General features: G+C 38.0%; 1 protein-coding gene across 1 annotated transcript in view; it reads right to left on the reverse strand.

Moving 5' to 3' along the window:
• The window catches only part of ROBO1 (roundabout guidance receptor 1), a 641,108-nt gene that overhangs the window by 92,367 nt on the left and 523,183 nt on the right, over positions 1-25,558 (reverse strand). The window contains exons 5-7 of the mRNA XM_063126766.1: positions 14,631-14,751; positions 12,062-12,200; positions 9,213-9,340 (exon numbers count right to left, since the gene is read on the reverse strand). Coding sequence (XP_062982836.1) covers positions 9,213-9,340; positions 12,062-12,200; positions 14,631-14,751 — 388 coding nt within the window. The remainder of the gene's footprint in view (positions 1-9,212; positions 9,341-12,061; positions 12,201-14,630; positions 14,752-25,558) is intronic.

The following is a 25,558-nucleotide window of genomic DNA, read 5'->3' on the forward strand; positions in this document are numbered from 1 at the left end:
CCTGAACTAACTGAGCTTTGAATACAGGAGCTCACATATGGCAGACTACTGCAAGCTGTTTCATCTTTTCAAAGTGAAGATGAACCATGAACTGACTGGAATATTCAACATACACTTGCATGGTGAGGACTATGAAATCATCATTATCTGAAAAGTTAGCGTACCGTGTTAAAGTTTTCTACTGTTTCTCTATAAAGTTAGAACAGTGGTACCAATGCAACAAAGAATTTCTATTTTATATTCTAACCCACCGATAGAAATTCTTTGTTGCATTTTTCATCATACCACTCACCATGTTTACGGAGAAATTTACTTTATGGACAATATTTGCGTTTGAAAAGGAATTCCTCAAATCCACGAGACTACATGAGAAGCAGACTGGATTTAAGACATCAACTTGTTCACAGGGGTTACCCTATCGCAGTGCTCCATTCAGCAGAAAGAAAAGCAGCATGGTACCACGGGCATCCCTAATATCACATAGGGTTGCTCCTTCTGTCAATAGATTAACATGTTCATTCACTTATTCTCGATTGGTGTATCCCATTATTAACATTATTAAAAGACATTGGCACATTGTCAAGGAACTTCCAGGATGCAGTGATTTTCCTTATTTTGGTTTGAAACGCTCCAGGAATCTAAAGGATTTACTGGTACATACTGATGTTGACCAGCCCACAATAAGAGTGGACTCTACTTTTGGGCATTTTAAATGTGGAAAATGCTCTGCGTGTGTATTGACTCTGGAAACGAAAACTTTCATACATCCTGTGGATCATCGTCGCTTTGATTTGGGCCATTTTTCGAACTGTGCCACTAAAAGGGTTATTTATTTGATTATTTGTCCATGTGGCCTTATTTACATTGGGAAGATGACACGTTCAGTTCAGACGAGGATCTTGGAACATAGATCCAAGATTAAACATCAGATCATGGAGGCACCTCTTGTGCAACATTTTATGGAGATGGGACATGGATGTAATGATTTTAAGTTTCTGGTAATTGAACGAGTTTATGCACACAAATACAACTGGCAGTGTTATGACAATGTCTTGCTTAGAAAGGAGGCACAGTGGACATTTAGGCTAAATACAGTGGCCCCACAGGGTCTAAATTCCAGTCTGGAATTTTCTTCTTTCTTGGGAACTTGAGTCTGAGTGGTGGATATCACTTTAAGAACAGAAGTTTTAGGTGGGAGATCTATGCTGTGGTTCATTATTTAATCAACTGAGCAGACGCTGCTGTCTGCCAGCTGAGAAATGGAAAACAATGTGACGAAGCGAAATACGGTTTGCTGATTTTGGTATGTATGTAAGGTCTTAATTTTGTGTTAACTTCCTGGAATGTTAAAGAAGTATAATGTTGTGCAATGGCACAGACCTCTGCCTGTTTAGGAAAAATATAGCTAATTAGCTTTTTGTATACTGTGCAGATATAATACCGGAAGATGGTCTCACCTTGAAAAACTTAATAAAGAGAGATTGCGTGAGCTTTCCACTGTCTGTTGGCAGTAAGTTGTTTGTATAAAGCAATTCGCGGTGTTCTTATCTTGTGAACCAGCCAAAAGAATAAGAAGCAAATGAGAGTTGTTACTGTGGAGTAACTCTAATCAAATGTGTTTACTTTGGAATTGTTATTTTTTACAGAGTACTAAGACCAACGTTTTTGAAGAAGATACTTCGAAACAAGGAATAACATGAACCTTGTTGACTGAATTTGGTCTTAATATACTGTTGATGTGATTAGATGAAAGTGTTTGATGTCTATGGGTCGGATTTTTTGCAATGATTATTTAAATTTGGTTTGAAATGATTGTTAAGTACAATTGAATGCTATTGATATGTACTGAAATGCTACACTGATGAGACAGTTGATTGTTGTAGACTTGTATTAGTATTGGATTATAAATAGTTATTCTAGTAAAAATAGTGTATATAATTTTTGAATGACGATTTAATTCATTGGATTTTTTTTGTTTCTATGGTGGTTGCCTTTTGGGGTTTTTTTTGTTCAGGTATCTGTTATTAAACATGTAACAGTTTAATTGTGTTCACTATCATTAATTCCTATAAAAATAGAAAAGACCAAGCAAATATTTGTATTTTAAAGGTGCTTGGCACATTTTCATCTTTCAAAGATGTTAAAATGAACCATATATATATATATATATATATATATATATATTCATTTATTATATCACTAACCAGTTTACCATTCATATTATCAATATATTTGTGATTGTACTGAAATTTAGAATTGGGGCTTTGAAGCTGAACTCTATTGGTTCAGAATGTAGAACACAATTATAAACAGGGCCCCAAACATCTTGAATTTGGGTGTGGCTTATACTGTATTAAAACCATTCACCAAATCTAGCCTGGCAAGGGGAAGGTGGCCTACTACCAGGGAAAGCTGTTGAGGACTTCCACCTTCCTCCAAGGCATCATATTTAGAGTGTAAATTCTGGTAGTTTCTTCCCAATATGCTCAAAAATCCCTGGGAAATACTGTTCCCAACACTTTTTATCTTGCTGGAAGTTTGAAACTGCATCTCTCAAGTTCTTTGCAGCAATGGCTTCTCTCCAGAGGCAATCCTAAACATGCTAGGATTAAGTTATCAAATGTCAAGACCTTAAATGTGAGACTCTAGATCATGGTGGAAGCGCTCCACACTAACTCTCCCTGATGGCAGTTCCCGTTGCCTTTATTAGGGTATGCTCTAGGAGTGAGCTCCCCAAGCTGGGAAATACTTCCAAGCTTTCCCAGAAAAAAACCCCCACCCACCCCATAAAGACCGCAAATGTTTCTGATAATTCTCAAGGCAGTCTCAGTAAAAGCCAAACCAATTCTGAGATGACACATGGGGAGCAAGATCATAACTAAAACAAATACACACAATAATCAACAATCTTCATATCAATTTAGTTGACATTGGTAGGCATAATTTGGGCCATGTTAAGCCTTTTGGATTTCAGTTAGATTTCAAGTTAAGCACATCCTAAATTGAAATGAATGGTTTAAGTCTTCTAGCAAGGAGGTTTATGTGATGTGGTATCATTTTTACAAGTTCACATGACACGAGAAACCATGCTGCCAATGGTAATTATGCTAATCCCCCTAGCACATGACCGGCACACACAGGTTGGTTAACAAGCCATGATGTCTTATTAACCACCTTGCAATCGTGTGAACTGGGTCACTATTTATCAATGAAAGCTTTAGGGTACAATCCTATCCAGATGCCAATCAGCCTCTGAACTTGGCTATTAGCCTCCTTGCTGTTTAGTGTATTTCAGCTAAACAAGCACAATCCTATCCAGATGTCTGCCAGCTTATGAACTTGCCTCTGTGCTCTGGCCACCCTGCATTTTTGGTTAGACAGGTGATTTTGCCTAACTGGGGAGGTTCAAAGTGGAAAGAAGGGGGAATATGCAGTACATCCTCTCATCTGAGGTCTCCTCTCTTCCCCCAGGAAGTCTACATCAATCCCTGGGAAATTTTTGGAGCAGTTTATAAAGAAGTCAATCTGTAAGCTCCTTGAATACAATACCATGATTACTAGAAGCCAACATGGATTTGTCAAGAACAAATCCTGTCAAACTAATCTGATCTCATTTTTTAATTGGGTAACCACCTTTGTGGACTATGGGAATGTTGTGGACGTAATATATCTTGCCTTCATCAAAGCTTTTGACAAAGTGCCCCATGATATTCTGATTAACAAACTAGCTAAAAGTGGGCTAGATGGAACAACTATTAGGTGGATTCACAGTTGGCTACAGAATCAGACTCAAGGAGTGCTTATCAATAGTTCTTTCTCAAACTGGGGGAAGGTAAAGAGCGGGACACCACAGGGCTCAGTCCTAGGCCCAATGCTCTTCAACATTTTAATTAATGACTTGGAGAAAGAGGTGCAGGGAATGCTGCACACAACACAAAATTGGATGGGATAGATAATACTCTGGAAAACAGAAACAAATTTCAAAGTGATCTTGATGGGCTGGAGTGCTAGGCTGAAAACAACAAAATGAAATTTAATAGGCATAAATGCCAAGTTCTACACCTAGGAAAAAGAAAAGAAATCACAGTTACAAGTTAGGGGATACTTGGCTCAGCAATACTACAAGCAAGAAGGATCTTGGAATTCTTGTAGCTCACAAGCTGAGTATGAGCCAAAAGTGTGATGTGGCTACGAAAAAGCAAATGCTATTTGGGGCTGCATTAATAGAAGTATAGCTTCCAAATCATGCGAGGTACTGGTTCCCCTCTATTCGGCACTGGTTAGGCCTCATCTTGAGTATTGCATCCAGTTCTGGGCACCACACTTGCAGAAGGACGCAAACAAATTGGAGGGGGTTCAGAGGAGGGCAATAGGGATGATCAGGGGTCTGGAAACAAAGACCTATGAGGAAAGACTGAAAGAACAAACCATGTTTAGCCCCTTCCAACTCTATGATTCTATGAAAAGCTACCTGGTAAGTAGCTCTGGCAAAAAGACCAAAAAGAAAAATGAACAGCTAAGCTATACAGTTAAATCTATTCAGCTAAACTATACAGTTAAATCAAGAAAAAAGGCAGACACCAGTTAAACAGCTCACTGCTTTGTACATATACAAACTTTTATTACAAATTGTTTATTGAAAATTGGATCACAGAAGAGAGATGGAAAGAACGTGAGATGAAATGGCTCATATCTTTGAACTCATAACTAGTTAAGTTTGCTATCTGTAGCAAACTTCTGTCTCTTCAAGCAGCTTTTTGTTCAAGATGCAAATGTTCTGGGTAATTAGTTGTTACTTGCAACTAAATATAGATTATTGATCTCCCCATCAAAACAGTATATATACTATTTAATGGTGATTACTGAGTGGAAAAGAGCCACTTCCAATAAAAAACTTAATAATCTATATGGAGTTCTAAAAAGAAAAAATATCTCCTGTATTCTCAGAGTGTAATACATTAAAATAATTCTCTAGTAAGAGGAAAGCAAGGTGCTATAGAATAAGAGGAAAACATTTCCATTCATTTGGGATATGTCTAAGTGAAATTCAAGCATTGTAAAGGCAAACACAAAATGAAAAAAAGTAAAGCAGAAAATATAAAAGCTTTCTGTATAGAAAGCAGGTTTATCAATAATATTGGGAGTGAGTATGAATAGGTTTCATTAGAATATTATTAGGAAATGACCTCTTTTGAAGTCTGCGTCCCTTTCATTTGGGACATTCTGCAGGAAAAGAAAATCCAAGCATCTGGTATGGCTCATATCATAGAATCATAGAATAACAGAGTTCGAAGGAGCCTATAAGGCCATCGGGTCCAACCCCCTGCTCAATGCAGGAATCTACCTTAAAGCATCCCTGACAGATGGTTATCCAGCTGCCTCTTGAATGCCTCTAGTGTAGGAGAGCCGATGACCTCCCTATGTAATTGGTTCTGCACCTATACCATCTCAAAATATATGTGGGAAATCTTTTTACAGCTTTCCTGTGCATAACACTCTCCATACGGAAAGGTAGCATATCAGTGAGAAAGGCTACATTGGCCTTTTCTCTAACATACCAACTTTGGACATGCCAATAAATTTATAAATGGAAAAAACTATTTAACTAAGTTGTAGAAGTGTATTGCTTGAAATATGCACCACATGAACATTCTAGTTTGTGATGGCTTTGCTTGGCTTTAGCTGAAGACTCATTTAGTCCATAATCCATGGAAAGCAAATGGAAATATGGCAACCCCAATGTTGAAAACCACTGAAAAATGCTTCCAATAGGCAGCTTCTCTTCATAAAGCAAGGATTGGCAACTTGGGGCATCTGGGTTAGAGCAGTCCACTGGCAATGTGCTGCCTACCACTGATGTGAGGTGTGTACCGTATGCAACTGGTTAACATGTGGATCCTTCAAATTTTGAAATGTTCCATACCAGTGACATCTGCTACTATAGTAAGCAGTGCTATGGTTTACCACCATTTTGAGGAGAAGCTGCCATGCCAAAGGATTTTTGGTGGTGTCTACATCAGGGCTATAAAATGTAGTTCAGAACATAATCCAATGAACATATATGAACTGTGAAGCTTGCCAGAGGACAGGGGGTTGTTTCATTATTCTTAAACAAAGGAAAATCTACTTACTTGTAGTGTTCAGTAAGAGCCTATTCCCTGAATAAGCAAATGCTAAGCATATTGAGAAACAATAGTCTGGCAGTACAAAATCTAATTCAGAAAGAAGATAATAGATTTAGATACCTTTTATTTCTTATCAAGACAAAAACAAACATAGTGGGTTTAGATTTTCTTAATGGCATAGTTTTTGGGAGATAAAAGTTGATGGTTTGGCAAATAGCTTAAAGATGGAAATCCATTTCAATTCCTTTTATAATTAAGAGGCACAGTGATTTTATTCTTTGATACAGACTTTGATTTCTTTGTGAATGGAACTAGGTCCACTATGTACTAAGATAAAATAGGAAACTGCTATAGCAAATAATAAATAGAAGTATGTGGCAGATATTAGAGTTGATTTGAAATGTTACAGAGAATTTAAAGCCAAGTTAACCATCCTTTGACCCTGAACCCACTGCATTGTGCTCAAGGGAGGAAAAACATGGTTTGCTACATTAATCCCTTGAATCTAACTTATTTTCTCTCAGATCCTTATGGGAGTGAAACCAAAGAGATTACTGGAGGAGAAGTTGGTCTTGGAAGCCAAATTTGTTCCCAAAGATAATTTGGCCTCTTCATTTCCAAAGATTAGCAAAGAGAGAATCTAGCTCAGGTGATGAATTTGAACACAGTTCCCTTCACTTCTATTTTGAGTTTTCATGAGTCCCTACTTCTAAGATCGAAATAGAAATTCACTTGTTCCACTGCTATGAGAAGAAGAAAGAGATTTCGAACCATGGTTTTAGGTCCTCTGATTTGAGCATATGCTTTCTTAGGCCAAATTGACATAACATCATTCAAGTAATTATGTTTTTTTTTTAAATATAGTAAATAGCAGCTGTGGGGACCACAATCTGAATCAGGACCTAATGGAGGAGTGGGTTAGGGAAGCTTTAATTATTTGCGTCTTGCTGTGGCCCTGGATTGTACCAGGGCCACAATGTTAGGAGCTCCCTAAACTTCTTCATCAGGGTACCTGAACTTCCAATTTACTCTAAAAACAAACAAACAATTCATGGAGTTGCTAATTGTATGAATGGTATAATTTATTTTTATTTTTTTATTTTATTACATTTCTATATCTCTAACAGACCAAGCAATCATGTCTATTTGCTCCTTCATTTGATAAATTAAAGTTCATATATAGATTAGCCTCACAATATGAAGATTCTTTTTTCAATATTCTGTTATACAAACCACTGAAAATCACTTTAGAACTTTGCCAGTCTACAATCTAGAAAGATTTCACACAAAGTTATGTTTTACCTATATATGCCTTTTTGAATTCATGCGATCACCTGTATCCAAAGTACTTGAACATTGTATTACTTCAAGAGTTTTGATATACTTACAGATTTAAGATTTCAGCATTATTACAAGAATAAAAGTAAATTCTTTTAATGGCATCCATGCATTTCATTCCAGGAAGAACAAGCAGATCTTTGGTGAAAGAGGTTAATTTGTATAAAATGACTGGAGTGGACGAGCATTAATCTTGGGTTTCACTAATAATCTTCTTAATATTCAACAGAATCAAAGAACCAGAGGAAAGGCCAGAGATTTTAATTCTTTACTATGAAATAGAGCCAACACTACAATAAACTTCAGACCACAATGAATATAGATAGATAGATAGATAGATAGATAGATAGATAGATAGATAGGCCATGGCTAGACCAGGCCTATATCCTGGGATTGTCCTGGGATCATCCCCGTGCATCCAAATGACACACAGGGTATCCTGGGAGCAGGCAGCGATGACCCCTCCATTTGCCTGGGATAATCCTTAGGTCTAGCTAAGGCCAGAGAGAGAAAGAAGGTAAAACAGAGAAAACCTAAAATGACTTATGAAAATTTCCCCACTTTGGCCAGATCTACACCAAGCAGGATATGACACTGAAAATGGTTTGAAAACTGTATATGTAGTGTGACCTGGGCCCCAAGAGTTGTCACTACTGTTATAAAACATTTTAAAGCAGTAGTGTAGATCCTGCCCTTTTTTCTAAAAATGGGACTTACTGTTTTTCCATTAAGTTCTTCAGTGTAAGCTTCAGTGCTTGGCAAATAACAAAACAACCCAGAAAGTTTGCATTTTTATGCACAGTCTAGTGAACGATGATCTCACTACAAAAACAATGATTTTCTTAACAACTACAAATAGTCAGTGTTGCGATAAGATGTATCAAAATAAGTTTTAACAAACACTGTGAAGTCCAGATCCATCAGGGTCCAGAGACTAACTCATGAGGAAGAGGGAACAAGACAGAAGATCACTGTGATTAGCTGAGGGGCAAAATTGAATGACATCACTGTCTGCCTTCTAGCCAGGAAAGGAAGCAAGGGATTATCTGAAGAGTGAACATCTGGAATGTATATATAAAGCCAATGACAGATTTTCACACATACTCAGTCACTGAGTTCTGCTAGAATTTAACATGCAAAAGAATTAGTAGTTCTGTGACCAGTTTTCCCATATTAATATCTAAAATAATTGAAAGTAACAGTATTGACCCAGCTTGTTTTCCTAACACAAGGTTCTGTCTTTTAAGAAGAAAAAGCCATGTGTGTGTGTGTGTGTTTCCATTGGCTGTAAGAAAAACAATTATTGTACCAATATCTGAAGTACTGGAAGCACATAGATGCACTACTAGTAATAAAAGTACAGTGGACAATTCAAAGAGAAAATTACCTTATTTTCAATTTAATCTTTCAATGGGATTGCAAGGACATAAATAAAAAGTTTCTCCATTTTGTTAACCCTTAAATATTCATATTACTAATAATATGCTTCTAAGAACACTAGGGTGCAAAATGCCATCATTTTCCATTTTCATGATGGAGCATAATTCTTTCCAAACATTGAAAGAAAATCATATTTGGAATGCTTCAATAGTTCAATAGAAATCCAGCAATCAATTCAGAGTGACCTTCCTGGTGTTTGGTTATGCAAGTTCCTACAGTGATTATTTATGAGTTCAATAAAATTACTGTTTAAAAAACCCATTTTCTTTTCTTCTCCAAGTATAAATAGTATCACAAAGCAATTCTTACCTTGAACTGTTAAAGTTGCTGATGCTTCTGCTTTTCCAACCATATTTTCTGCAACACAGGTGTAAGAACCCATGTCTCCTGCCATAACTTTTCGGATTTTCAAGGTGTGGTCATCCCGGATTTCATATCTGAACCAAAGGGATAAAAGCATATCAGACTGATTTGATTCAATGTTGTCTCAGAATGGGACAGTGTTGACTTACTGAAGTTTAACATTTGCCAGACGGGGAAGAGGCAGGAAGCCTCCTTGATGATGGCAAGTGACAGACAGTGATGTTGTTACTTCCTAGGCTGCCTGCGCTTCAGGCCCACAATTCTAGCCCAACAGTTAGCCCACAATTACTCTGTGGATGGACCTTCAATTGGCCTGGCCAGAAGTGATGAGGCTGTTAGCACCAAACATAAGCAGGATTCCTCTAGCATGTTTACAGACAGGGCAGTGGCTAAGCACACAGACCCACATTCTACATGCTCCTTCAAAAAAGCAAGTGAGACACTACTGGGGATAAAAGTGTATGAAGAATAAATAGAAATTAATTCGGTTTCCTCCTCTGGTAACATATCCATCTCTTCTATTTCATATGGGGAACTGGAATTAAGAACTTTGGGTCTAATTTTCTCAGCTCCCATGATTCCAATTCTATGCATGTTAAGCCAAGTAAATTCCATTGTGTTCAGAGGAGCTTACTACCAAGGAAGTATACCTAAACTTGTAGTCTGAGAGACTGGATGCTCTATCCAACAAACAGCATTTCAAATATAATATCAAGCTTACAAAAAAAAATATGACCCAGACTATTTGCATGATCTGGCGAGTTTTTATGTGTGGGAGGTAAGGAAGTGGTGAGAGAGGAATAACTTTTACATGAGAAAGATTGCTCTTTCCCTAAAAATTCCCTTACTCAGAAACCAAAAGGGAAGCAGTCAGCAAAACCTTCTGGAAAAAGCTGTTCTATCATTACGCAAATTTATCAATAGAGTAAAACATGAGGATGGACTGGTTAATGTTTCTTTAATTCAGTCACATCCCTAGTTAAAATTTAGATTGGTACCAACAACAGAATAAAATGCTGTTTTGAAATTAGTAAAACAACCTAACATTTTCAATAACTGAGGCAGTTAATTCTAGTTTGGAACTACTCTTTATAAGCTGTGTATTCCAGCTAGAGTATCCCATCCACAAAACAGTACTGCACAAAGCAGAATTGCTTCGGAGATTATTATGACAGTAGTTGGCTGGACTTTTAGGCAGTTATCAACTTATGTACAACAGCTTCATTTCTTCCCCCCAACGCCCCATTCTCAAACAAACAGTTTAAGTTTGTGATCCTATACACATTTACCAGGGAGTAAGTTCCATTAAACTCAATGGGGCTTACTTCTGAGTAGACATGTATAGATTACACTGTGTGTTTGCACACATGCAATTTCTTGTGGAATTATACTGAATCACAACAAAGACAGATACACCTTTCTAGTCACATTTCAACTTCAGCATAAAATTTGAAACCTTATTTGCCTAATTATTATTTATTTATGTAAGACATTTATACCAACCTTTACTCAGCAAGCTCAAACTATGCCATGTGCCACCATTACCAACTGTACAGTCTCTAGGAATGGATTTTTTTGGCGCGCGCTAGCCAAGGCTGGGCAAAGGCCCACCAACCTAGTAACAGCCAATACTGAGCACCCAAAGTTAAAGCTGGGTCCAGAAGACAACCCCCATCCCCACCAACTACAACACTGAATTTTCATGGGGTTTGCCCTATACAATACTGGTTGAATATTCCTGAATCAACCCTACTATCCAGGTCTTTTCTGGATTTAACTTAGATTTTTTTGTAATTGTTGATTCAGAGTTGATTCAGGAAGGGGAACCATGTTTCTAAGAATGAGTCCAGCTTGATTACCCCTTTTAAAATGGGCCTTTTTGAACTCTGTAAGATTTGTAACTCTGCCCAAGCTGCTGTCCTAACAATCTTAATCTTTTAATCTTTAGGATGGTTGTCCTTCTCTCCCAATTAGAACAAATGGGAGCTTCCCCATTTTCTGCAAATGGTAGGTGTGGGCCCCACAAAATACATCAGAACTATAGCAGGGGGCCAAGGGGCAAAGCACATGCCAGGGTCCTGTTCCGGATCAGTCCTGTGCACTTGAAATGTATCTTTTAAAACCTTTTCATGCAATTGCTAATTGTGTGAATGGCAGATCAGTTCTCATTCAAGATGGCATATCAAAGGCTGAAATATAGTTCAAAACTTCCTTTTCTCTAGCCATATTTTAATGAAATAGTATTCTAGTTGCAATTAGAAAACTCAAAATCTCTGGAGTTATCCTGAGCTTCTTCTAACAAATTTTCATCTGCCTCTGAAGGGTCCTTGTAAGACAGGCTAAAGAGCCCATTAAACAAAATCTATAGGGCAGGACAAGAAGGATCACACATCCCCTCTACTGCTCACCTCCTGTCCTACACTGGATGATCGGACGCCTCCGGGTTTGAGGGTTTCCGATCACTGAGGGTACAATCAATTGGATAGTACCATTAATTAGTTTACCAGTGCCAGAATATCTGTGTTAGCACTAACAATTACTTTTATTTTTTTTTAATGGCCACTGTTAATCACTGTTTGTCCATTTGTGTTTTCTGCATTTTATTTCCTTCAGTCCTTGTTACTTACAACTCTCCCCCACAACCATTTGCACATACACCTGTAATTCAGGACAGCACTTCATGCATCTGATGAAGTGGACTAAAATCTTCCCCTCTGGAAATTCAATCACACAGTAAATCGCACACCAATAATACACCTGACTTCTACTAAAAAAATTACTGAAGTCGATCATACCTTGCTTTAGGTAATTCTCCATCATCCTTTCGCCATCTTACTGTTGGCACTGGATCACCACGTGCCTCACAATTAAATTCTGCACTGTCATCCACAGTTACGGCCAAATTACTTGGTCTCTTCACAAATGATGGTCTTTCTAAGGAAACAAATGGGGAGCAGATTACAGTGAAAGAAATTATGGGAATATGACACCTTCAAGCCCAAGACGGAAATATTTTATCTGGCAGTCTGAATAGGACAGCACTATGACATGGCAGAGACATACCTAAAAAAACCAAAATACATTAGCACCAGAAAAGTGAGCTAAAGAAGGGATGCCAAACACCATCCTGCTTGACTCGCAAACCTATCAGGTCTTGTTTTCATGCCATTCCAAGTGCCCACAAACTGCAAGGCGTTTTGTGAACAATCAACAGGCATTTTGCATAGATTGTGATACCTACAGTCTTTGTCAACTCCCACTACAAGCATAGGGAGGTAATGGTCGTGAAAGGAAACATAGGCCCCTTGCCCATTAACTCCCCCCCACCCAGTGATAAAGCAGGCTATCTTAACAAAACGGAGAGAGATAACAGATGGTGAACAGCCTCCCCAAAATCTGGAATTAGCCAATGAGACACACAGGAGGCAGCAAATGACATTAAAAACTTTTTTCTCCTGCAAGAATAATGGACTAAACTACAGGCCTCATGATTCCCCAAAAGGAAATAAGTTGCGTATGTGGGCTCCTCAATGGCTGCAAATGCCATGTATCTTGCCAGGGAATCATGGCACTTGTAATTCAGGATATGATTCCCCAGAGTTATGGGGAACTCTAGTTAGTTTAAAAGCAGAAGCAGATGCTTCCAATTTCCTCCCTAGAACTGTGACAGAGGAGAGGTGGAAGCACACAAGCCTCAAGGTAACTGAAGCTAGTTTCCTTCACACTAAACTGAACTTTAGCACTAGCCAATAACTCCACATCATATGGTAAGAGGTTGTATATTGGCTTGTATAGGGCCAAAGGGATATTGTAGATACTGTAATATTGTGATGACAATGGAACAAGCCTGTCTTCTATGTGAAAAAAGTACTTTTTCTAAACTAAAAAAACTTGAAACATTGTACCTTTTCCTCACAAGGAAGTAGCTCCAGGTCCCTGATCATTTTGGTTTTCCGCCTTCAGGTCTACAACATCCTGTGTATGCCAACCAGAACTGCCCACAGTATTAGATCGGATCACACCACAGGTTTGTATAAAATCATTAGGTTTTTTTTTTTTTTATCCATTTGCTAACAATCGGCAACATGGAATTAGATTTTTTCACAATTATGGTACACTAGGCTAATGTCTTTGGGCAAGGTTAATGGCACACTGTTTCATCATGACCCCGCAATCTCTTTCTCCAGCTCAGGCCTAAGATCATTTATGACTAAGTTTAAAAGCTCTGATTCAAATACAAATCCTTCAGGGATCCCACTGTTTACGCCCCTTTATTGTGAATACTATCTTTATTCCTATTCTTTAAGTGTGCAATTTGCAGTCCATAAGAAGACCTGCCCACTTATCTCATGAATGCTAAGTTGGTTCAAGAGCCTTTGGCAAGCGATTTTGACAATTCCCCCCCTCCCCTAGTTCCAAGTATATAATAGAAATTATACACGGTGAGGGTGACTGGCTTTTCTTTTCTCTTCCCTGGGCTGTCAACTCTCTGCTTATTTAACGATTACCTCGGTTGTATTAGTAGAGAGCAGGGTGCTCTTGAGAATAGTTATAGTTCTACCTTGTTGATTACCATCCCTGAGTGAGAGACAGGTTGGGGGCCTCACATATTAAAGCTGCTTCATCTGCCCAGAGTGAGAGACTGTGGTAGTTGAAGAAGGGGTTTCCCCTGTGCTTGAGCCAGGGGGGAAGTGTGACCACACTTCAGGTGGAAGCAGAATAAGCAGGTACTAAGGGAAGCAGATTGAATGGAAATATGCACTTTATTGCATGGTTGGTAGTAGCCTGATGTCCATTTGTGACCAGTGGCTAGTTTCCACAAGCAAGAATTGTGATTGTGTTGTTTTTGAAAGGTTGAGAGTGGGTTTCAATGGTGAATGAGTGTTGTGAGTGCATAGGTGGTATAAGTAAGGATGTTCTTGGGAAACCCTGATGCAGGGACACATGGAGGGGGCGCCACTATTCCAGTGATTTGGGGTCGAAGGAGATATGGCAGGAGGAAGGGGTTGGGACATCAGTGTAGAATGGGTTCAAGGTGTATACACACTGTTCCCCTTCTACCCCCCTAAAACTCTCAAGTACCTGGTAGCTCATCCATAGGTACAGTTTTAAATATTCCATGAAGCCTATGATGTGATTTTAGAGACACCTTCCCTCACAGACCTTTCCCACAATCTTCGACCCTGCTCACTCTCAATTTAAAAAAAAAAACATGGGTGTCCCTGGCCCAGCCAGGGAAATGTGGCAAACCAGGAGTGGTAGCAGTGGCACTGTCTGAGCAAACCTAGTTATTTCTTAATAGTGAATAACCTCCTAAGCCATATATATCACAGTGATACTTCCTAAAGATGACCTTTCCCTTACCTAAAACTGTTAGTTCTGCCACTTCACTCTCTCTTTCTCCCACCATGTTTGTTCCAACACAGACATATTTGCCAGCATCATTCTTCCTTGTGTAGGTGATCATCAGCTTTCCTCCTCTGATCTAGAATAAGAAGTAAAGCAAAATTAATTAACAATAGTTTATTCATAAAGCCTTAAGGCAAGTATATTAAAACACTTGCACATAATACAAGAATCATAAATGTAAATCAAATAAAATATAAGGATAGTTTTGAAAATCATGAATACCACAGAGAAAAGGTTTGTTAAATAAATATTCACAATTTAAAAGATACAGATTTCAAAATAAAACATACTCTTGAAATGATTTACAGATATGGTAGACTTGTGCGGCCACAGTTCAGCACAATCCTAACATGCACTCAAACTATGGGTATTTTCTGTACATGCATGAATCTGGTGCAGAGTATAAAATCTCAGGCTTTTTAATGTTAGGAATTTTTTTACAGACTTCAAGACAGTCTTGAAAAAACATGGTTGGGGAGGCTATTTTAGGCTATCCTTATCTCTTGAAATAATAGATGGTGTTTGGGTTTTGGGGGAGTTGTTTCAGTGTGTGTATAATTTCTTTTTTAAATGGAATAATATTCACAGGGCCAGCTCTGGGGTGAGGGATGTCTGAGGGGCAAAGTACCACTCACTGGGCTCCCTGTCTACATTGATGGGTCCTGTGGTGGGGAGGAGGGTCATACTTTGTTGTGAGTACTGACTACCATCTTAGTTTTTCCTCTAATGCCGCAGCAGTCAAGTCTTTACATGGCATTGTGGAAAATAAGGCCCAGGAGCATTGCGAAGTAGTTAAAATGTGGGGCACAGGCTCATGACACAGATTTGATTTATAAACTAATTTAATTTAGAATTGCTAGAAATAATTTAAATTTTACCAGTATTAGCAAAAATAACAGTGAAATAAGAAGTGCACCATTCAACAAATACACCCCCACTCCCCACACCCTTCATAGTGATCAAATCTATTCCATACAAGTTAAAAACTCAACAATTGCTCTTTAGGGATTAAGCAATAAAACTATTTTATTGTTTTACCCTGTACAGCACCATGTACACTGATGGTGCTATATAAATAATAATAATAATAATAATAATAATCACTGACCACACCTGTTACAAGAAAACTACAATCAGATCACAAACATTCTGTTCCCCTCCACACAAGAATCTTTTCTTTTTTTCCTCCATCCAGCAGTACTTCATAAAATCAGTTTTGGGGGTTTTTTGTTGTTGGTTTTTTTAAACAAAACAAAACAAAAATATCCTTTTTGTTATGGGCGAACTGTCCTTGTCTTTTCCTCACATACGTTACTCATCAAGATTCAGCCAAAGAGTCAATTTTCAAAACTAGGGCTAAGTAACTGTGAAAGTACCTCTCAGCATGTACCTAGTGCCTTCTTTCATTACTAAGGCTACAGTTCATGCAGAAGAGAAAAACATAAATGACAAAACATGAATAGGATTGGGCCAAATGGGTAGCCAGGTCAGTGGGGGTAGAATGGGATGGCCAGTTTATTAAGCTTATAGTACTATGCTCATAACTCAGGGCTTATTCCTGAGGAAACATACAGAGGCTGCAAAACTCCCCACAATGGTAACTTAGGATTCAATCCTATGAACATTTCATAGGAGCAGCCACATCGAATACAATGAGATTTACTTCTTAGTAGACATACACAGGATTATACAAGTGAGCAGTATTTATCTCCCTCCCCCATTAAAAAAAAATCTCTTTTTATTAAAGCTTACCATTCAGTTACTGGATAATGACAACTGACAAACAAAACAGGCACAGATTCCTTCCTATGCAAGACTGAGGAGGGGAAAAGCGGGAAATAATTCCACAAACTAAGTAGTGGCTTCTTTCAGAGGGGGAGCGTTTCAGGGGAATTAGGTGTGTGTGAAGGAGCTGATCAACTTCTTACAGGAATTCTATTCCATCAGTATAAAGTTAAACAATCTGATTTGTGGGTTTCTACTTAGACCTGCAACAAACCTTAATCTCATCTAATCTTAACTGAGAAAGTGTGTCTAGGGTAGGGATGGATGACTCAGCAAATTTGGTTTCTCTTAGTTTCTCATTTTTCCAATCTTTTTCTGAATTTAGATTTTTTTGTTTTTGTTTTGCATGAAAGTCCATACAGATTTTTGTGCGCATTTCTCCTCCTTCAGGGGTTAGCAACAGCGTTCTGGTTCATGTGCAGAGTCTCCAAGGATACAGGAGGTTCTCCTCTTCACACAGTCACCTTCCATGAGTAGAGGGGAATGAGTGCAATGATGGAGAGCACCAGGGCTGGAGAACTCCCTCTTGTTGTGTGTTTGCTCAGCTCAGGTACAAAACACCTGAATAGGGTTTCTATCTCACCAACATCTGAAATGTGTTTGGCAGGAACTCATGAGAGAGCCTTTTTTAGCTGAGTATGAAGCTGGTTTATAAATATTAGTCCTTGTCAAAAACTTGCTTAGGAGAAGAACACACATTTTGAATCAATAATACTTTAGTTCATTTGAGCAAAAGTGGCTGGCATTAAGGATAAGTTACAATGAAGGGATACACAAAACTTAATACATGATGATAATGACGATTACCATTATTCAACCATTGATAACAATATTTTACTTTAATGAAAGGAATATGTCAGAATTCTCATGTTCTAAGCAACATTGCCCCATAGAAAAGTTCTAATTTTTCATTGAAAAAGTGATCAAGCAAAGCACCCTAAAGCCTATTCATACAAGGGGCATGCCCAGACAAGGGCTTATCCTGGGGATCGCCCTGGGATCATCCCTGTGCGTCCACATGACACACAAGGGATCCAGGGGCAGGGAGGGATGATCCTTCCTGTCATGTCTAGACACACAACACCTCCCTTTCCCCAGGATAACCGGGACGGCTTTAATACCAACTTTTCTCGTGGTCTCGGGATCGTCCTGAGACCACGGGACATGTGGGCGGCCATCCTGGTTTAGTCCCAGCTCCTCGTGAGTAAACTCGAGGAACTGGGTATGGGGCACGGAGCTTTTCAGGAGCAACGTGCCCATCGGAGGTGGGAGAGAGGGGAGCAGGATCTTTTTTATGTGCTCATCTTCAATAAAAAAAATTGGTGGGTGCTATGTCATCCTTCCTCCAGGGGCATCATGTGCCACATGTGGAGTGAGGGGGAGGATCTCACGATCGCCATATCGCAAAATCCTCCCCCCTTCCCTGCTCCGTGTAGACATGCCCAAGGAATGGCTCACGAAGTGGCATCCCAGATTTTATATATTTTCCTACTTACACCTCATAATTTGTTTCAGTGTTAATGTAGTCCTTAAGTCCTCCGATCACAAATAATAATAATTCAGATTGAAGCACATGTGGTGGAAAAAGGAAGATTCCTTTAAAGCTGCATTAGGCAGCCTAATATGATCATTGCCTGGAAGGAGAATGTTCACAGTGTAAAGTGCTTCACTAAACCTGCCTACAGCTAGAAATCTATCCCTGAAAACTTGACATCTTGAGGAAGATAGGACTCTTATTATCACTGCAAGACATACGCACACAAAGATGACAGTCAGTTATTGAGATAGATGAACATGCACATAATGTAGAATGTATTGCATACAAATGCCATTTTTTTGCCTTTGGCACAGATTGTATGAGCACAGAAAAAAGTATGTCCTTTATCATCTAGAAGACTAGCAGTGCAGAAATTCCAAGGAAGATTTGAGACACGGAAAATGGAATATTAAAGGTGACCTGTTAATATATATTTTTAAATAAGGGGGATTATTTTCAAGTTTGGAATATCAAATAATGATAATCTGAAACGCATACCTAAATTTAATGAAACCAATTTAGTAATAATTTTAACCCACAAGCTCAAAAAGTTACAGAAGATATTTTTGACAATACCAGCATTCTTTTTAGTTCTATCAATTGTCTTTGTTCTCTGTTATAACATCCTATATATAAATCTACACATTATTGTGATGTTATCCTGATTGCTGAGTGATCTCTATGATTGGCTGGGATCATTACTACATCCAATAACCAAGAAAGAAGCAATAATAATGGGAGGAAATGGCTCCAAAGCTGCAGCAATAGGGGAAATGATGTCACTGAGTAGGATTGGGAAAATACTGACCACTATAATAAAAGCATGTTTGGGAAAATAGTTACACACCTGCATAAATTGCTATTTTCAGCCCCCCAATTGAAACAATAGAATATTTATTTATTTGTTACCTTTATATACCGCCCCATAGCCAAAGCTCTCTGGACTAGAACTTCTAAATCAACTGAAGATAATTAGCTACCTTAGCCACGCACAAACAATATCTTCTGCTCATAATGACATTAAAAAATATACTGTATTTCTTTGATTGTAAGATGCCATCGATTGTAAGACGCACACTATTTTCAGTACCACCAACAGGAAAAAAAAAAAAACTTAGACACACTCGCGATTCTAAGATGCACCCCATTTTTAGAGATGTTTATATGGGGGAAAAAGTGTGTCTTAGAATCAAAGAAATAGGGTAGTAAGTTTCTTGGACAAAAAGAATCATAAGTCACAAGTTAATGCTAAAAATCTAAACGTATCTATGTGAAATACAAAATACAGAGCATATCACTCTTTGTTAGTAATATGCTGCATTACTTAGATTGGATTTAAAGGTAACGTGTTATTAAGTTTGTTCCCACATGAATTTATCAGCCTCTTTTGATAAGTGATTGCTTTGCAGCTTTCTTCTGATCCTAACTCCCATTTCCTGTCATTGCAACTTAAAAGCACAAGCCAGTTAGTGTCTCTTCCTGTTAATCCAAGTGTGTTTCTGCCAAATGAAATAACTACAGTTTTTCCTATAATGTACAATTCATCACATACCATAATATATTTTTTTCTGGGTTTTCATAAAGTAACTTCCTGTGATTGAAGACAGTCTTCTCTTGGTATCTAATCTAAATGCCATAACTTCAATCCACTGTGTTCCATCCAGACTAACTAGCTGAACTTAAGTCCCATTGAAATCCATGGGCTAAGCTAGTCATGACTTCAGCCAACTGATTTCAATGGGAACTCAATTTAACTTCCTTAGTCTAGATCCAAACCATTGTTCCTAGTCCTCACCTCAGAGTCCTTGGGAAACAGTAATTCCTCTAGCATTTCCCTTGCCACCACTTCCCTGGCCACTGCCTGCAACACACTGCAACAATGATTATCAAATGTTAGTAAGATATGAAAGCTTTGTATGAAATTATGGTAAGCAGTGATATTTAGAGAGGGATATAATAGGATATTGGGAGAGTAGATACATAAATGTATGGATTTATTTTGGGATGTTTTACTAATGCAGGATATATTGGAATTTGATTTGGGTTAGCAAAATGCCCAAATCATTTTTGTAAGCTTTTTGTTCTTGTGTATGAAGGTTAAATGAAATCTACTGTCAAAGCTCTGCTGTGCAAAGTGAATAGTTGACCATCTTCCTAGCTTTTATATATACCTTAAGTATTAAAAAAGTCTGCTTGAAGGATAAAACAGTATGATAGGCTGATAGCTCTAGCACCTGCAAAATGGAAAATAAAAACCACTGCTCAAACAAACAAGCAAAAATATTATTGCAATTTGAATCTAGCTAAAGCAAAATAAAATAGTCTGAATTTTGCTCATAATCAACAGCCTTAGGGAACTCAGTGGCCTCTAGCACAACATCAATATCTTAAGCTGGTGCGACAGATTTCCTTGGATAACCTGCCACGCCAGCATATGCTATTGGTGTTGCACTCGAGATCACTTACAGCAGTGCTATGTCAAGTGCTTATTTCCTGTCTATGTCCTTATTGTCACCCTCCCTTCTTTTCAACTACACAGAGATTACAAGCATGCTACAAGGTTCCAATAGTTTTCAGAAGGGAAATGATTCTGTTAAACCTTTGGAATTTTCTACTATTCAATGGAAAGGGAAATGTAAAACGCTATTATCCCTATTCTAGATAATGTTCATAAAAAATTCCTCCTGATTTACAGGACCTTTATTCTATTTTCTATTCTATTTATTACATTTATATACTGCCCCACAGACGAATAGTGTCAATTTATTTTAGCTATACACTGCTTTTTAATGCAGTTGCTAGGTTAGGAAGCCATGTGCTCATAATTTTCTGAAACAGAAGAAATATAGGCTAGATCTACGCTACTGCTTTTCAGAAGTATTGAAGTGCACTAACAACTGTTGGGACACAGGATGCATTCCATATACCGCTTTCATAGTATTATTTCTTGCTTTTTATTCCACATTTGTAACGATTTGGCACAAGGTGTAGATCTAGCCATAGTCTCTAGCACATAAATATAATACCATTTCAGAAAATGAAAAATATCTGACATCACAATGAATAGGGCTGTCAAAATTTAGACTGTAATGAAACTGTATTCTTAATTCATTGCTATATATTTTCCTTTGTATAATCAATAGCTGAAATCAGAAATAAAAGTGAACTTGGACTGAAATCAGTTTCTGTTATGCCTTAATTTTTCTGTCCTCCAGAGTCTGATGATTTTATGCATCTGGATTTTTCCCTGCAAAGATAACTACCAAGTTATCCATACACTCAGATCTTTGGTAAAAAATTCTAAATCAACTGAAGATAATTAGCTATCTTAGCCTCGCGCAAACAATATCTTCTGCTCATAATGACATTAAAAAATATAGTAAGTTTCCTGGACAAAAAGAATCATAAGTCACAAGTTAATGCTAAAAATCTAAACGTATCTATGTGAATTACAAAATACAAAGCATATCACTCTTTGTTAGTAATATGCTGCATTACTTAGGTTGGGTTCAAAAGTAACTTGTTATCATGTTTGTTCCTACATGAATTTATCAGCCTCTTTTGATAAGTGACCAGTGTTGCTTTGTAGCTTTCTTCTGATCCTAACTCCCATTTCCTGTCATTGCAACTTAAAAGCACAAGCCAATTAGTGTCTCTTCCTGTTAATCCAAGTGTGTTTCTGCCAAATGAAACAAGACTTGGCATCCTTATTTTCTAAATGGGGCTATGTCCTACACATTTTGGGAAACTATCATATATGGTGTCAAGATTTCTTGGGATATGGTGTTACTTCCTGACTTTTGATTTGTTCAATTAGAGCTGCATCATCCAACACAAATAATTCTATATCCCTCACTTTCTCCAGGTAGTGATATCTCTTGGACCTAAAAACCTTGCTGTGAAATAGGAGTAGTATGAAATCAGAAAGCCCTAGCTTAATTAGGTGGATAATATACCACAAAAGTTTTGAGACTTACCTGAAATTGGAGATGCTATAAGGCAGTGGTCCAGTGACATCAGGTCTAGGGTTTCTTGGCAGTTTCCCCCCAAATCTCAAAGGTTGAAATGCCCCTCCAAATTCTTAATTATTGGCCCTTGCATTTTAAACTAAAATATGATGATTTGGTGTGGGGTTTTTCTTTTTGCTCCACCCCTTTTGCATTCAACCCCACCCACCACTGGAATACAGCTCCAGAGAGCTTCTCTGAAATGGGATCTGGCCCTCAGACTGAATGATGTTCTACACTCCTGCTATAAGGCCTCTATACTTATAAGAGGGCAATGGAACCCTATCCACCCCTTCAAACATGCTATCTTATTTGGACTGTGTAGCAGGTACTTATTGTGTGAAATACGAATTATAGATTTTTTTGCTAGTCTTTGTCATCCAAAGGTAAATATGGGAGTAGCATATCTTCTTTGGTAGATATTGAGCATGGACCTTGGATAAACAAAGTGGTTATCCCAATTATGTTTCCTTTTTCAACCTTCTAACCTTTGGTTTATGGACCTCCCTACCAGAGTGTCTAATAAAGATCTCAGATGGACCTCTCAGCGAGGGAATGCTTCATTAACTACGTAATCTTTAATTACTGTTACCAAAATAACCGCCCTGTACCTTATAGAAACCCAATAGCTTGGTTCTTATGGCATAGGCAAAGGACTGAACATCAAGAAACAAGCTCGTAAAATGAACAAAATTAAGATGTTTGTTAATGGATTATTATCAGACGGGTATAATGAGTCGGAAACGACTGAACGAATAAACAACAACAAATAATGAGCTGCTATTCAGATAGAAGGATGAGATTGCTTAAGTGTATAGTTCTTAGTTATTCAGGACTAAGGTTAAGATACATTTCCTAATATTTAAGAGAGTGTTCCTCAGCGAAATTAGCTCCCAATAGCTTTTGCACCCATACCCCCAGAATAAAGAGACAAGACACAAGCATCAACAAATAACTGCTTCTTCCAGTGTGGGTTACTTATCAAAGTGTGATAGAGCAGCTTTCCTTTTACTATTCTAACCTTTTTGGACACACTCTGCAGGCTAAGGACAAATGGCTAGTCTTTCACTTACCCTAACTCCTGCTCATAGCCCATACCTTTAAGTGCCAAGGGAGGCTTCCCTACTCCATCCGCCAGGCCTCTTGGATTTGTTCAGATCAATCAGGCAAACTTCAGGTGGAGGAGCTATCCTCAACATTTCTGGCCTTGTGGCCTTGAAATGGGCTGTTCTGAAAAAACTTCCCCTTATCTCAGGCTGCTCACCGAACATTACCTTCTGTGCTCCTTCCCACAGAACATTACCTTCAGTATTCTTTCTCATACTGTATCAGCCCTGCATGTTTGAACCCCACCCCCCACTTAGCAATTGCTACCAAGGCAGCTACAACTGTCTTAGACCCAATACAAAGTAGCAGAGCCAGGTTTCTGGCCTACCTGCTTATATTATAACCTCACTCACAGTATATAAATATTACAAGACAAGCAAATAAAAATTCTTTCCTTGTATTTCCCTACAAACCCCAACGTTTTGTTAATCTTGCTAACCAACTGATAAGACCACATGGTGAAATTTCATCATGTGCATGCAGTAGTCACTACATAGCAAATAACAAGGTTCTCTTGCAAGTACGACTACTTGCTAAAGCAAAAACATGTCTTTAAATGGTAAGTCATCAATACTCCTCTTCCAGCAAAATGGGCATATCTACAGAAATCGTACTTCGCTGAGGGTGCTAAAATGCTCTTGTTAAGAGATCACTGTGCACCTACTTTGCTCCAATTCCCAAGGATCCCATAGAAAGTAAATTACTATTAAATTCATTTATGTTTGAAGTGTAGATAGCCTTTAAAAGGTTAAATATGAATCCCTCATTACTTACCCCATTGGTTACTGAACTTCTATTAAAAATCTATTCATTGCATGTCTTTTCAGTAAATGACTACAGGAAAGTCCTTTCAAAACCAAATATTTTCCACAGCACAGCTTCCAAAATGGAAGATTTTCATCTGTCATTTCTCACAAAAGAATCAACGCATAAATACCAGTAATTATTTTATGAATATTGGTATAGAGTGAAGATACTAAAATAACCTGAGTGCATCACCTCTCTGTCCTTCTTATATGCTTTGACTAAAGTCTTGTTTGCTCTCTGTTTGTGGTTTGAGTAGGCTGAAGGCACCTGCTGAGGTAATTGTGCCTTCTGCAGCCAGTTCTTGGTCTTTTCATGTGATTCCACAGTGCAGTTAAAGTCCTTGAAAAACCGTATTGTTGAAAGTGACTTGTAAAATGCAGCATAGACAAATAGCAGCATGGGGACTGACAAGCTGCATTTAGAATTGGGGATCTTAATTACGTCATTTTCCCATTAATATTTCTAATATTAGTGATATTTGGTATGACAGCCCAAAATGTCCATCACATTTGTGAGCGTGTAATAATTTCATGTTCAATGACAATCACTATTTGCATCTTCAAGTTACAACAATGGGAACACATATACCCCATCATATACTAATCCATTCCTGGATGTCCTCTTAATCATTGAAAACCATCAAATTGTCACAAACATATACTGTACACCCACAGATTCTTACCTGTACCTTAACTTCAAGTCATGTCATCTAAACCATCTAAAGAAGAACATTATATATAGTTTGGCTCTTGGGATAAAACACATTTTAACTTCTTCACAATTTAGAAGAAGTTCAAATTAACTTTCTTTATTAGTGCTTTTATGCCACTCATCAGAGAAGGCTATCTAACACAGTTTAAATACAATCATCCCGTAACACTGGGTGGTACCCTTTGATCACCCTTCCTCTTATAACGCAATATGCTTTTTTCTCTTTATGAGGCCTCTGAATCTTGATATGACTTAGGGCCTCAGCATGTCTTAATCTGGCCCTGGTTGCACATTAGGAGAAATTTCTTGGTGGTCAGTGTTCACCAATAGAACCTATTACCTTTGGAGGTCTTCAGCAAAAGAGAGCAAATCCTGAGAGCATTTGCATATTTATCATATAGTCTTATAGGATGGGTAGTACTGTGAGGACTTATGGACTAGTATGGACTTTTCAGCTTTTGAAATCTGTGCAGAAGAATCTCTTTTCCAGCCAAGCCAGTTCTGGAGAGAATTGCTGCAGAGAGAACACTATACATTTTACATAACACGCAAAAGGAGTTTCCCGCATCCTTTGTGTGCGAGGTCACACAAAGCATTTTCTGATATAGCTGAAGTAGAATAATTAACATCTCCCGATGTATTGGGATACTGTACTTCAAATACAAAACAGTAATTCCTTTATTAAAAGCTTTCAGAACTGTCCCTATGACAAGATCCATTTGAGAAGATGCATTTGTATAATACAGATTGATTGTGTTATCTGAATGCATATGAAATAAACTGTTCTTATGAAACTTCTGAGATACATAAAATTTAAATAAAACAGTCTTATTATTTTAAACAGCTCACCAGCTTAAGACTTAAGGTTGTAAGTAATAGCTGAAATTATTTATATATTCCTGGAAAGTGGAATAAGTGAGCAAGCCTGC

This window comes from Elgaria multicarinata, chromosome 5 (genome assembly GCF_023053635.1).
Source record: "Elgaria multicarinata webbii isolate HBS135686 ecotype San Diego chromosome 5, rElgMul1.1.pri, whole genome shotgun sequence".
NCBI classification, from domain to species: Eukaryota; Metazoa; Chordata; class Lepidosauria; order Squamata; family Anguidae; genus Elgaria; species Elgaria multicarinata.